The following is a 12,473-nucleotide window of genomic DNA, read 5'->3' as shown; positions in this document are numbered from 1 at the left end:
AAGAGGACAACAGAACTCCAGATTCTTAAAGGATCGTTAAAGTATTGTAAATTGAACTAAAAGAGAAACAATACCCCAGAGGTGCAGAGGTCTGTCTTGCAATTTGGATGCCCAGTTGCAGCCCAAACACTCTCCCCACAACAAGGATGTCATGATCCAAATAAAGTACTTCATACCATGTATTCTATACTTCTTTGGTATTGCAATGATCATGGCACACCTGCTGCTCATCTATTTTTACATTTCAAATGATTGGTTTTAGAAGCATTTCTAAAAGGATCTCAATGCTCTCTCTACTCTTGCCACCCTAGATTTTTTCATTTTCTCTTACTTGTCATTTTCCATCTCTAACGTCAAACACACTTCAGGTAAAACAAACGACTTTGACTGGGTATTAATGGTGTAAAGAGAAATGAAAAGTCAAGTTTAATAATTTTTTTAATTGTATTTTTTTCAGAATTACCATTCATTTCAGGTAAAGTAACAATTTAGAAGAAAGGATTCTGTAAGCCTTCAAATACAGTGGAAAGTTTTCTAACAAATAACTTTGATTGTCCTTAAAAGGGACAGAATCCACTTTACTTGTAAAAGCAATGAACCAGGCAGGTATAATACACTCTGAAGTCCTTAACCAGAACAGAGACCGACTCCATTATTTCACTTGCCTTAATGTCAGAGTAAAAAGGATGAACTGATCTCAGTTTTTTGGTGGTTTAACATTTTTAGAAATTTCTGTTAGAGTAGAATAGATTTACATTGTAAAGGTTTATCAAAAAGGTCTACTGGAGTACAAGAACAAAAACTAAACTGTATTCGATGATAAATGTAATAAAGGAGTGATGTATCAAGCTGAGAATCAGACATTTTCAGTTTGTGATAATTCATGGTTTAACGTGGTACAGCACAGAGGCGGTAAGGTTTGGGACAGCGTATGGCTCCCAGCTGGAACTCCAGACTGGGCTGCTCTCCAGCAGGTGCAGAGAATGAAAACCTCTGAAGGAGGGAGGTAAAGAACAGGAACAACTCCATCCTAACCAGCTGTTCTCCAATACAAACACGCTTACCTGAGAATGCATAAGACAGTGTTATTCAGATAATTTACTAAATATTCAATCGTACCACATATTATTAGTGCACCTTTGAAACAAACTAAGGTTATAGTGAACACCTATGGCCTACCAACCAACGATACGTAAAAAATTGCTTAGGCAAATAAAGACATTGTGGTGGCAAGATGATTACAAGGAAAGACATAGTATGGGTTTCATTTTGCTCTTTTTAGAATAGAATAAGAGGTTTTAACTTCCAACTAACCTGCAGAAAATGGAAGGAAGGCATCTCTCTTGCGAAATTTACCATCCTGGTCCAGAAAGTGTTCAGGGTTGAAAGAGTGTGGAGTTTCCCACATTGACTCATCATGTAGGACCGAGTCAAGTGAAGCCAGGATTATGGTGCCCTGAAGAAGTATGACACAAAAAACTGAGATGCTAAAATTACAAAATAGTCAAAATTGTAATTAACAGTTGTGTTAATTTGCCAACTGATGGAGGATGGAAGACCAGATGATGGAGGAAGATCATGTAGTATCTTTTTTTTTTCTAAGTCTACTAGGTAGATTATTGTAAAACTCCAATTTCAAAAACTTTGGGACACTTTGTAAAATGTAAATAACATTAAGATGCATGTTGACATATGGCTTGTTCTTTGCATGATGGACCCTTAACCTGCAATTGTGAGGAGTAAACTGAGCTAAAAAAAAAACCAAACAAAAACAAAACAAAACAGTAATTCCTGGAAGTGTTGCTGAGCACATACAATGATTTCCATGATAGTATGAGGTCTGTCTTGAGACACGAGGTCTTATTTTCAAGAGTGACCTGTATGCATTGATGCCTAAGAACCCAAAGATCACACTAATGATTTTCTGCTTTGTCTGTTGCACACAGGGATTTCTCCAAATCCTCTGAATCTTTTAATCATATTATATACTGTAGATGGTGACAAATAACTCTTCACAATTTTGCACTGAGGAACATTTTTCTGAAATGTTTCAAAAAATAGTTTTTAGGTCATGTTGTCACGGTGGGGTACGCCGCTGTGGGTTTTTTTTTTAGCAGGACCCAAGAGCAGACACAGAAGACAAGACGTGACCTTAACATAAAGCGAGCCTTTATTTCGGGCTGATACACATGAAACATACATCAAAGAAATAAACTTGAGCAACAACTAGACTGAAGGCGATGACTGAACAAAGAAAACTGCGAATAAACTGTGACTTGACTATGAACTATGAAACTATGACAACTGTGAGTAACTATGATCTCTATGACGACATGGAGGGAAAGATACACAGATGACGCAACGCAGACTGAAAGAAACACAGAGAATAAATACTCACAGGGAGATTAGGGGAAGTGGAAACACATGAGGGAGAACAGCTGATGCACATGAACCTAATGACAGGACAGGGGAAGTGAAACTAAATACAAGGAACAAGGAACACTGGACTCTTTCAAAGTAAAATAGGAAACATGGGCCGTTTCTCAATTCTCAAGTTCGCGAGTACGTACTCACCGAGAACGCGAGTATGCGTTCTCGGTGAGTACGTACCCGCCGAGAACGCGAGCACGGACTCGCGATATGTACAGTTGGAACACCTGCGTACGTGATGATGTCACAGGTCCGGAGTTTTTACTGCCGTCCCCTCTTAATTTAACTGTGAGTAACATGTTATGAAGCTTAACTTTAATCACAGCCAAACCGGTTTACTCAGGAACAAATAAAACACTGAAATAAACCAAACATTAACATTTAGAAGTGATCTATGTGACTTATATATCATTTTTAACCTCAGTAGTGAAACCTCTATTAATAAAAATAGTGTACATGTACATACGTGTACATACCTTAATAAAAACAAGCAGGTGAGATGTTAGAACGCTTTTATTTCTATTTTAGTGGACACTCAATACTATAGACAGCTGCTGGGGCTTCTTTAACCTGAGTAGTGAGAAGACCCATGGCGGGGGGGTTGAAAACGATGTGCCGGGAGTCCGCTGTTGAGTTTTGGACGAAATGCATTCTGGGATATTTAGCTGTACCAAGTCCACACCGATGCATGCTCGATAAAACGGGCGGAGCGAGAACACATCTGGGACTTTTTCGCGTTCTCGGCTTGATGCGTACTTCGAATTGGAACAGTACTTGGTCTCCTGCAATTTTATACAAATATTTTGGTTGGATTTTCATACCTGGCTTTATTCCAGTGGGATTCAAATTACCCCATTTACCTTAAATATGATAATGTTTGGAGTGTTTTTGAAAGAAAAGAAAGCTAATTATGGTGTTAATGTGTTATTAATTTTGTGCAAGCAATTTATACATAAATGTCGTTTTTTTAAGATCAAACCAACACTAGCTTACTGGAAAAACGACTTAAAACTGTTGGTTAAATCTTTGACTTTAGTTAAAAAGAAAAAGGCTGCTCTTTTTGTTTCCTTTGTAGAAGATTTTGATTTAGTGAGTTAATAATCTGTTAAATTATGTGACCCCATCTTTATATTTTCTTTTTCCTATGTATGAAAGTTAATATGTAAGGAAAGCTTGTTCTTTGAATGTGTAATGTATGGTGCATTTTGTTTGTATGTTATCTTTACTAATAAAGTTAAAAAAAAAAAAAAGTACTTGGTCTCCGACTGATGATGTATCACGAGTACACGAGAACGCAAGTACGCACAAGTACGCATATTGAGAAACGCCCATCGAGATTAGACATGACACGAACTTGACAACATAACCACACAGACATGACACATGACAGCTAGGCGCATGAACCAGGGAGACTTAGTACAGGGGGAGATGACAAAAGGAACCAAGAAACAAAGGACTAAACAGCAACCTAGAAATTGACTAGATGAGCTAAACTAGAAACTAGAACGCAAATGAATACAAAATGATTAAAACCCACGTACTGGGTGACCCAGTACGTGACCCAGTACTGACCCAGTACCATGACACATGTTCCTGCGATCAAATTCAAAATGAACTGATATTTTTTGCCAAAAAGTCAAATATTTTGATTTAAGCATTTGACATGTTTTCTAATATATTTTCTTTTACACTGTGAATAAAGTGAGTTTATAAAAATTTGCAAATCATTACATTCTGTTTTTATTTACACAACTTCTCATTTAAAGAATTTTCTTTATTTTTACTACTTTCTACATTGTAGATACATACTGACGACATAAAATATATGACGCAAGATATATGGAATTATGTAGCAAAGAAAAAATTGATAAATAACTCTAAATATGTCTTATATTTTAGATATCTTAAAGTAGGCACCCTTTGCTTTGTTGACAGCGCTGCAAACCCTTGGCCTTCTCTCAACAAGCTTCAGGATGTAGTCACCTACAACACCACCTGTAGTTATATTTCTCCTGTATTGGCTTCCCTTCATTGGATCCCTGTTAAACCCAAAATTTAATTCAAAGTCCTGCTCCATACATACAAAGTCTTAAATAATCAGGCCCCATCTTATCTTAATGACCTTGTCGTACCATATCACCCTATTAAAGCACTTCGCTCTCGCACTGCAGGCCTACTTGTTGTTCCTAGAGTATTTAAAAGTAGAATGGGAGGGAGAGCCTTCAGTTTTCAGGCCCCTCTTCTGTGGAACCAGCTTCCAGTTTGGATTCGGGAGACAGACACTATCTCTACTTTAAGATTAGGCTTAAAACTTTCCTTTTTGGTAAATCATATAGTTAGGGCTGGACCAGGTGACGCTGAATCCTCCCTTAGTTATGCTGCAATAGACGTAGGCTGCCGGGGACTCCCATGATGCATTGAGTATTTCCTTTCCAGTCACCTTTCTCACTCACTATCTGTTAATAGACCTCTCTGCATTGAATAGTACCTGCTATTATTCTCTGTCTCTCTTCCACAGCATGTCTTTATCCTGTTTTCCTTCTCTCACCCCAACCAATCACAGCAGATGGCCCCGCCCCTCCCTGAGCCTGGTTCTGCCGGAGGTTTCTTCCTTTAAAAGGGAGTTTTTCCTTCCCACTGTCGCCAAAGGGCTTCCTCATAGGGGGTCATATGATTGTTGGGTTTTTCTCTGTATCTATTATTGTATTCTAATAATATACTGTACAATATAAAGCGCTTTGAGGCGACTGTTGTTGTGATTTTGGGCTATATAAATAAAATTGAATTGAATTGAACTGAACTGAACCTGAAATGGCGTTCACTTCAGAGGTGTGCCTTGTCAGGGTGAAATTTCTTTTATTCTTAATGGAGTTTGAACCATCAGTTGTGTTGTGCTGTGGTCAGGTTGGTACACAGCTTACAGGCCTATTTGATAACCGTTAGAATTCATATTGTGGTAAGAACCAATCAGCTAAGTAAAGAGAAATGACAGTCCACCAGTTCTTTAAGAACTGAAGCTCAGTCAGTCTGGAAAATTGCACTCATGGACACTGAATGTGTCCACGAGTGCAGTGGCAAAAACCATCAAGCACTACAACTGAAACTGGTTCACATGAGGACTGCCCCAGGAAAGGAAGACCAAGAGTCACCTCTGCTGCTGCAGAAATCACATGTTAAGGCACCTGAGATTAGAGCCCAGTTAAATGCCACACAGAGTTCCAGTAGTAGACACATCTCTACATCAACTGTTCAGAGGAGACCGCGTGAATCAGGCCTTTATGGTCAAACAGCTGCTAAGAAATCACTACTAAAGAAAAGCAACAAGCACAAGAGATTTGTTTGGGCCAAGAAACACAAGGAATAGACATTAGACAAATAGCTTTGGTCTGATGAGTCCAAATTTGAGATCTTTGGTTCCACCCGCCATGTCTTTGTGTGACACAGAAAAGGTGAATTGATGGTTGGAAAACCACTTCAGGTGACTACATCATGAAGCTCATCGAGAGAACGCCAAGACTGTACAAAGCAGTAATCACAGCAAAGAATCTAAAATATAAAACATCCTTTGAGTTTTTTCCCACTTTTTTGTTTACTACATAATTCCATATGTGTTCATTCATAGGTTTAAAGCCTTCACTGAGAATCTACAATGTAAATAGAAAATAAAGAAAAAACATTATATGAGAAGGTGAGTCCAAACTTTTGACTGGTAGTGTAATTTTAGCCATTAACTATAGTTTATAATAAATGTATCTGTTTTTAACATGAATTCAGATCATTTTTGTCCAGTATTACAGAAAATACTCATCTACACGTTTCAGTTCACATCAACATATAATTTCTCTTTTCATCAAAGTTACGTTATCTTCACATACCGTAGCTAAAACACTAGTGTGAAAATCTATTGAGAAAAGAACTCATGGTTCAAACCAATTTAATAAAACAGTGGATTTAAGGAACTATATGTCAAAAATGAAGTACGATAAAGATATTTACTTTGTGCAACTTGGAAAAAAGCCACAATTTTGCATGACCAAATATCAACAACAGTCCATAATGGACAAATAAAGCACAGCTCTGGACCTAGAGCAAGTGTAGGCTCTCCTGATCGTGATAATCAGTTTGTTTCAACAGTTTTTTTGCTTGTTTGTTTCTTTGTCTGTTTGTTTTTTGCCTAGAGGTTAAAATGTTTTTAATTCAAGAATAAGCCAGAAAATCTTACTAGGAAAAAAAAAGGCACAAACACTTGTTGCAGATTGTGTACCTTTGGGATTGTGTACTTATCAATTGTGGTGTCCTTGATTGCACTGTGGGCCAGATTCAAGGGGATAATGTTGCCCACTCTCTGGATCTCATGGATGACCGCATCAGTATAGGGCATGTTTTCTCTGTCAGTCATAGACGGCTGTCTGGATGAACCAATCACAGCATCGATCTCAGCCTGGACTCTCTCTGCACAGTGAAAACAGGAAACAAGTTTTAAAATAAACAAAGTAAATTAACTGAAACGACTGTGTACTTTTAAAGCTATCAAGAATAAACTCAGAAAAGTAAAAAATTGTCTTTGTTAAGTTGCTCTTTGTTAACACAGCAAGTATGAGGAGTCTACAGGACAATCACTCAGATACGTTCACACATGGTTTTGACATTGTCATGCTGATTCTGGTCTTCCTGTTCCCTTACAAATTCTACTCATCTTAAATTAACAGAAAATAAACTAAGTGATAACTGAAACTGATAAATTTAAAATAAATATTTAAAACTTAGAAAATACAAAACTATGCTGCAAAGATGGTTGGAAAAAAATCCTAATACCACTAACAATAAATATGTGATACCAAGATAATTACAACAAATGCAGGCATGGTGGATATTATGCACACCTTGTATGTCACTGTAGCAGATCATGTAAAGCAGTCCCCAGTTCAAAGTAGTGGTTGTAGTTTCACTTCCAGCAATAAACAGGTCCATAGTGCATGCACTTAAACTGCTGTGATCAAAAACTGAATCACTGCCCTCCTTCTACAGGCGACAGGAATAAATGACTGTTGACATATTTCATTTGAAATGCAAAAAGAAAGCACAGCACAACACTCACCTCTCCCATTTCTATGAGAAAGGCATCAATGTAATCTCTCGGTGATGCTGGGTCAAAATTTTCTATGTGTTCTCTGATTTTCATTTTTATGAAATCGGTTACGCGTTTCGTCAAAGTTAATATCTTCTGATGAGGTCCAGGCAGCCACTTCACCAGCCAGGGCATTGTGTTGTACATCTACAGAACAGGAAGACAGTTACCAAATCATATGATGGTCTGGAAACAATTGTGACATTTCTACCTGTGTGTTTCTATATGGAACTCAAAGGACCCTGAATTAACATCTGTTGGGGAAATCCACGGCTCCTAAGATGGTAATAGAAGTCTAACATCCGGGGAAAAATAAAATCTTTCAAAACCTTATTTTGGAGCAAAGCCAACAAAGCCTTTCTAATCTACATAATGATTAATACAATTTCCAAATATGGCTCCTGAGTAGCAAAATTATTTCTAGAGGGGCTGATCAATACATTTGATTCAATAAAGAGATGTTTGTTATTTATATGTATTCTTGACACATGTTTAAAAGGGGTTTACCTGTGTCCCTATGGTTCCCTGTAGGCGTTCCATCTCAATGAAGTCACTAAGAATAGACTGATACTGCTCATCAGTGTACTCAAATCGATTCCCAAATACCAAACAGCAGATGATGTTTGACACAGCGTTGTTTAACAGTGCCTGGGCATTAAAAGGCTTTCCTGTGAAATAAAGAGACAATGTGAATGAGGCTTGTTTCAGCTCTGCAAGAGTAATGATGTTTCGCAATGTCTGATAATTACACTAATGCTTTAATGCATGCATGTCTGTTGGAAAGTTGGAAGAAACACAAAATGATATACGCGCATCAAACAGAAAAATATGTGAAAAACAGTGTGATATTTTTATGCCTTGGTGATCTGCAAAAGCTTCTGTGAGATACTGGCACTCCTGCTGGATGGATAACTCCAGGGTCTTCTTGCCCAGACCAAAGTTTCTGAGTGTGTGAAGAGTAAATCTCCTTTGCTGCTTCCACTGATACCCATTTGACATCAGAAGACCTTTGAATAAACACACACACACACACACACACACACACACACACACACACACACACACACACACACACACACACACACACACACACACACACACACACACACACACACACACACACACACACACACACACACACACACACACACACAGGTAATAGAAACCAATTAGAACATCTTAATATCTCTATTTTGGCAGTTCTGATGTTGTTGGTGCATTTATTATAAGGGAGATTCTTTTGAACAGAAAACAAAAAACCCCCACCATTATTCCCAAGTAAGTTTTCAAATGAGGGTAATGTGGGACGATCTATGAAGTCTTCTCCTTGTTGGACCAGCACATCTCTCAAAAGTTTGTAGCCATTAAGCACCACAAGTCTTCCGCCAAAGAGTCGAAGGCTGAAAATCTTTCCATATTTCTCTGCAAACTGAACACAGAGAGTGGACAGGTGTTGTTGTGAGAATGAAAACTGTGTATTTATACATCATTTTGCATTTAATAATTAGTTATCAATTAAATCTGAATCTCTTGCACACTGTGTTTTTGTCCTGTCTCCCTGCCCTCACCCCCAGCTGTTCGAGGCACATGGTTGCCGCTCCCCAAGCCTGGTTCCTCAGGAGATTCCTTCCTGTTAAAATTTAATTTTTCTTTCTCATTGCCAAGAGCTTGCTTATAGGGGCATTGTTGTGGTTGTGCAGGGACCTTGCCCCAGCAAAAGAAAAAAAAAGGAAGTAGATGTTGTTTACATGGGAAGAATGGGTAATTTTAACCTATTGCCAGGTGGTTGACAGGCATCTATAATTCAGCTTTTATGGTCATTTTAACCTGCAAAGTAACAGGGAATAAAAGGAACATAGGATAAAGTCCATTATTTGCACTTCAGTAAATATTTCTCACAGGGGCTTTCCCAAAAACGTTGTATGGTCCCTCTAAAATGTCACTTTAAGTATTTCAACATAAAATTTTAAATGTGAAAATAAAGTGTTGCTCTAAGCAGTAAATTTGTTTAAATATATTATTTATTTTTAATGCTCATAAACCCCCATTATTTTATGTTATACAATTACCTCGTATTTTGTATCACACATTTATGTTTTTGCACTAGAGATGGTACAATAAGGTACAGAAACTTAAGGCTCACTCCACTAATCAGAAAGCAACGCTATAAATCTTGGTGTTTGGGAAAGTTTTTCTCTCTCTCTCTCCCTCTTTCTCTCTCTCTAAAGCAGTCGTGTCAAGTTCCAGTCCTCGAGGGCCAAGTGTGGAATGGAGCAGGTGTGATGGGCAGGTGTCATGGACAGCAGTTTGTTCAGTGACCTCTAACCCTCGCTGACTGAAATGCCTCCAAATGCTGAGTGGTGCTGCTTCCAGCTTTGCAGATTAATTTGTTCATGACTTTGGTATCTCTGGCACTGATGCTGTCCCTACTTGTACGCAGCATCACTGCTGGTCCTCCAGTCCAATCTGTCATTCAGGTGAAAGTACCCATATGTGTCCGTTTCGACCTTCATAACCATGATGTTGACGGGCATAGACCCAATGCAATCCAGAAGACAGTAGAAGTGGAGACACCCATACTGAACATCTTGCCTCTCAGCAGAGCTGTTTGGAAGGTATTAAAGGCACTGAAAAAACATGCTGTCGGCCCTCTTCAGTTTGCTTACCAGCCTTTTAGGAGTGGAGCACGCTGCAACAGGCAGCTAATTCCTATCACACTACACTTGGTGTGAGCCGGAAGAGGAAGAGTGGGGGTGACCCACCTAACAGTTTTGTTGTAATAACATTAAAAAATAGACTTTTAAAAATTAACTACTGTAATACTGCAATTTTATTTAGTTGGGGATGAGGTCAGGTTGAATATAAATGTACAGTATAGTGAGCAGACACTGTACGAATTATAAATTCGTTCACTACTATATATATATATATATATATATATATATATATATATATATATATATATATATATATATATATGAATTTCTAATATTTCAAAACTCGAAGTGGATTGAGTAGTTAAATAGTGAACCAGTCGGCACCCGTACCGTAATATCCGTAAGAAAAGTGCAACAACATTGTAGGGGAAGCTGGCAGTGCAGCTAACGTGACCCTCACTTCACACATGAGGGCTCACTTGATTGCGGTCTCTGAGCTAGAGAGACGGAGGTCCATCGCGCCATGTAAAACTAATGTGAAATTCTAACCGATTGAAAATAAATTGTGAAAATATGTCATACCTCTGCGAATTGCAGGTGAAGTCTGTCAGGTCTGATGCGATGAAGATTACCGATGAAAGGAAGAGCCCAGGGTCCAGGAGGAAAATTTCTCGGCACTCTGTTCTTCAAAAAATCCGTCAGGAGCAGAAAAACACACAGGAATAACAAAATGCTGCTAAAGTCTATCCACTCCAACCCGAGGACACTGTATAATGTCTCCATGTCTACGTTTGTTTGTGACGACCTGTAGCTTCCCCGTTGAACAAGTCATTACAAACCACGTGAGAACGTTTAGTCAGCTGGTCAGATGAGTCAGGGATAGGTTACATAAACTTTGTGGTTAGTCGGTAGTCTCAAGTGACAGTTTGTACTCTGCACGTATACCGTACCCTACCGCACCCCGGAATGTAAAGCCTACACGGCTTCTGGAACGCGTTTAGCTCCAATTTGCAGCGTACACCAGGTAGTTGGCTCGGATCACGTTTGTTTAGAACCTCCAAACCAAACAGTCTCGGTGTGGTTGTTTTGGTCCGCAGGTCCGAACCTGAGTGCGATTAAGGTGTTCACACCTCTACAAACGAGAAGCAACTAAATACTGCATGTGTGAGAGCTCCCTCAACTGCGCCACTACAACGTGGAATATCTCACTTACGTTCAATACTGCCTTGTCCCAAATGCATGCAGTAAAAGTGCGCAGTGTACTTTTGCCCTCTTGCAGTAGCCACCTGCATCAGGTGCGGGGGTCAGTGGGCAAAAAGCAATGCAGTATCAAATGATGGGCATTGCAGCTGGATGGTGGGAGGGGTTCCTTCCACAAAATATTTATGACTTTATAACATTTATGACGTTTGTTAAGAGGGTGTAAAATAAAATATCCCCTAACTATCTAAATGATGCAGAAAAAAATATGCATATTTAAATCACTTTATTTCATGCACATAGTTTCTTTGTAAAAATGTGTGTAGCAAACAGAATATATTGCAGTTACAGCAGTTGGTGGAATTTTTAGATTCTCATCAAAATCCATCACATCATAGGCAATGTTCCCTCTAATTTTTCACGTGTCTGAGCGAACACACAAACTCCCTGAGCGATCCCTTGGACCACTGTGAGCGACATCAGACATGTGCACTGTGGTCGCGCCGGGATCTAATCCATCCAAGTTACATGGTTTATTAAAATAATCAAATTACAGCATTTACATTTATGTTAGACTACTTTTAATTAACTGCTTTAGCCCACTTACAATGAAAATGTAAAAAAAATCTAGTCATTGACCTGTGTAGTATGTTAACACTACTGGAAGTAAAAGTAACTTGAACTCCAATTTTGAAAACACAACTTACTTTCTTTTTTAAAAAAAAGCTCTGACTTGTATTATGAGTCTGTGGTCTGGGAGAGAGTCCTGTAACTCTCTGTCTGCAAAATATAGTATACCAATGCTGGGCAATTAATTATATAGTTACTTCTTCAAAAAAGTAACTCAGTTTGGCAAACAACAAAGATTTTTGCAGCAATTTTTTTTAAATGCAGCCAAGGCATTTTTAAATAAACATTTCAAACTATTTACAGAACAATCAGCTGTTCTGCATCAAATCTGATGCCACACAAATTATTTGTGCCACTCCAAAAAATAATTTTTGTCCCCTATGAGATAAAGGAGAACAACAGCCTGATACCTGCAGGCCTGACAACAG

At 38.5% G+C, this 12,473-nt stretch overlaps 1 protein-coding gene across 1 annotated transcript; it reads right to left on the bottom strand.

Moving 5' to 3' along the window:
* Positions 1-420: 420 nt before the first annotated feature.
* Positions 421-11,455, bottom strand: LOC116331081 (cytochrome P450 2J2-like). Its single transcript, XM_039607239.1, has 9 exons — positions 10,798-11,455; positions 8,825-8,987; positions 8,416-8,565; positions 8,066-8,226; positions 7,529-7,705; positions 7,314-7,452; positions 6,695-6,882; positions 1,315-1,456; positions 421-1,064 (listed from the first exon to the last, which is right to left on the bottom strand). The coding sequence occupies exons 1-9, from the start codon at positions 10,996-10,998 to the stop codon at positions 889-891; spliced, it is 1,497 nt and encodes a 498-aa protein (XP_039463173.1). The 5' UTR covers positions 10,999-11,455; the 3' UTR covers positions 421-888.
* Between the last annotated feature and the right edge of the window lie 1,018 nt (positions 11,456-12,473).

This window comes from Oreochromis aureus, linkage group 23, assembly GCF_013358895.1.
Source record: "Oreochromis aureus strain Israel breed Guangdong linkage group 23, ZZ_aureus, whole genome shotgun sequence".
In the NCBI taxonomy this organism is placed as follows: Eukaryota; Metazoa; Chordata; class Actinopteri; order Cichliformes; family Cichlidae; genus Oreochromis; species Oreochromis aureus.
This window is presented reverse-complemented; position numbering and strand designations above follow the sequence as displayed.

Excerpts from the sequence above, each read along its gene's own strand:
- LOC116331081 (XM_039607239.1), bottom strand. The coding sequence starts at position 10,998 with ATGGAGACATTATACAGTGTCCTCGGGTTGGAGTGGATAGACTTTAGC. Across the intron at positions 8,566-8,824 it reads AAACTTACTTGGGAATAATG|GTCTTCTGATGTCAAATGGG; the intron begins GTGGGGGTTTTT and ends GTTTATTCAAAG. Across the intron at positions 7,706-8,065 it reads AGGGAACCATAGGGACACAG|ATGTACAACACAATGCCCTG; the intron begins GTAAACCCCTTT and ends CCTGTTCTGTAG.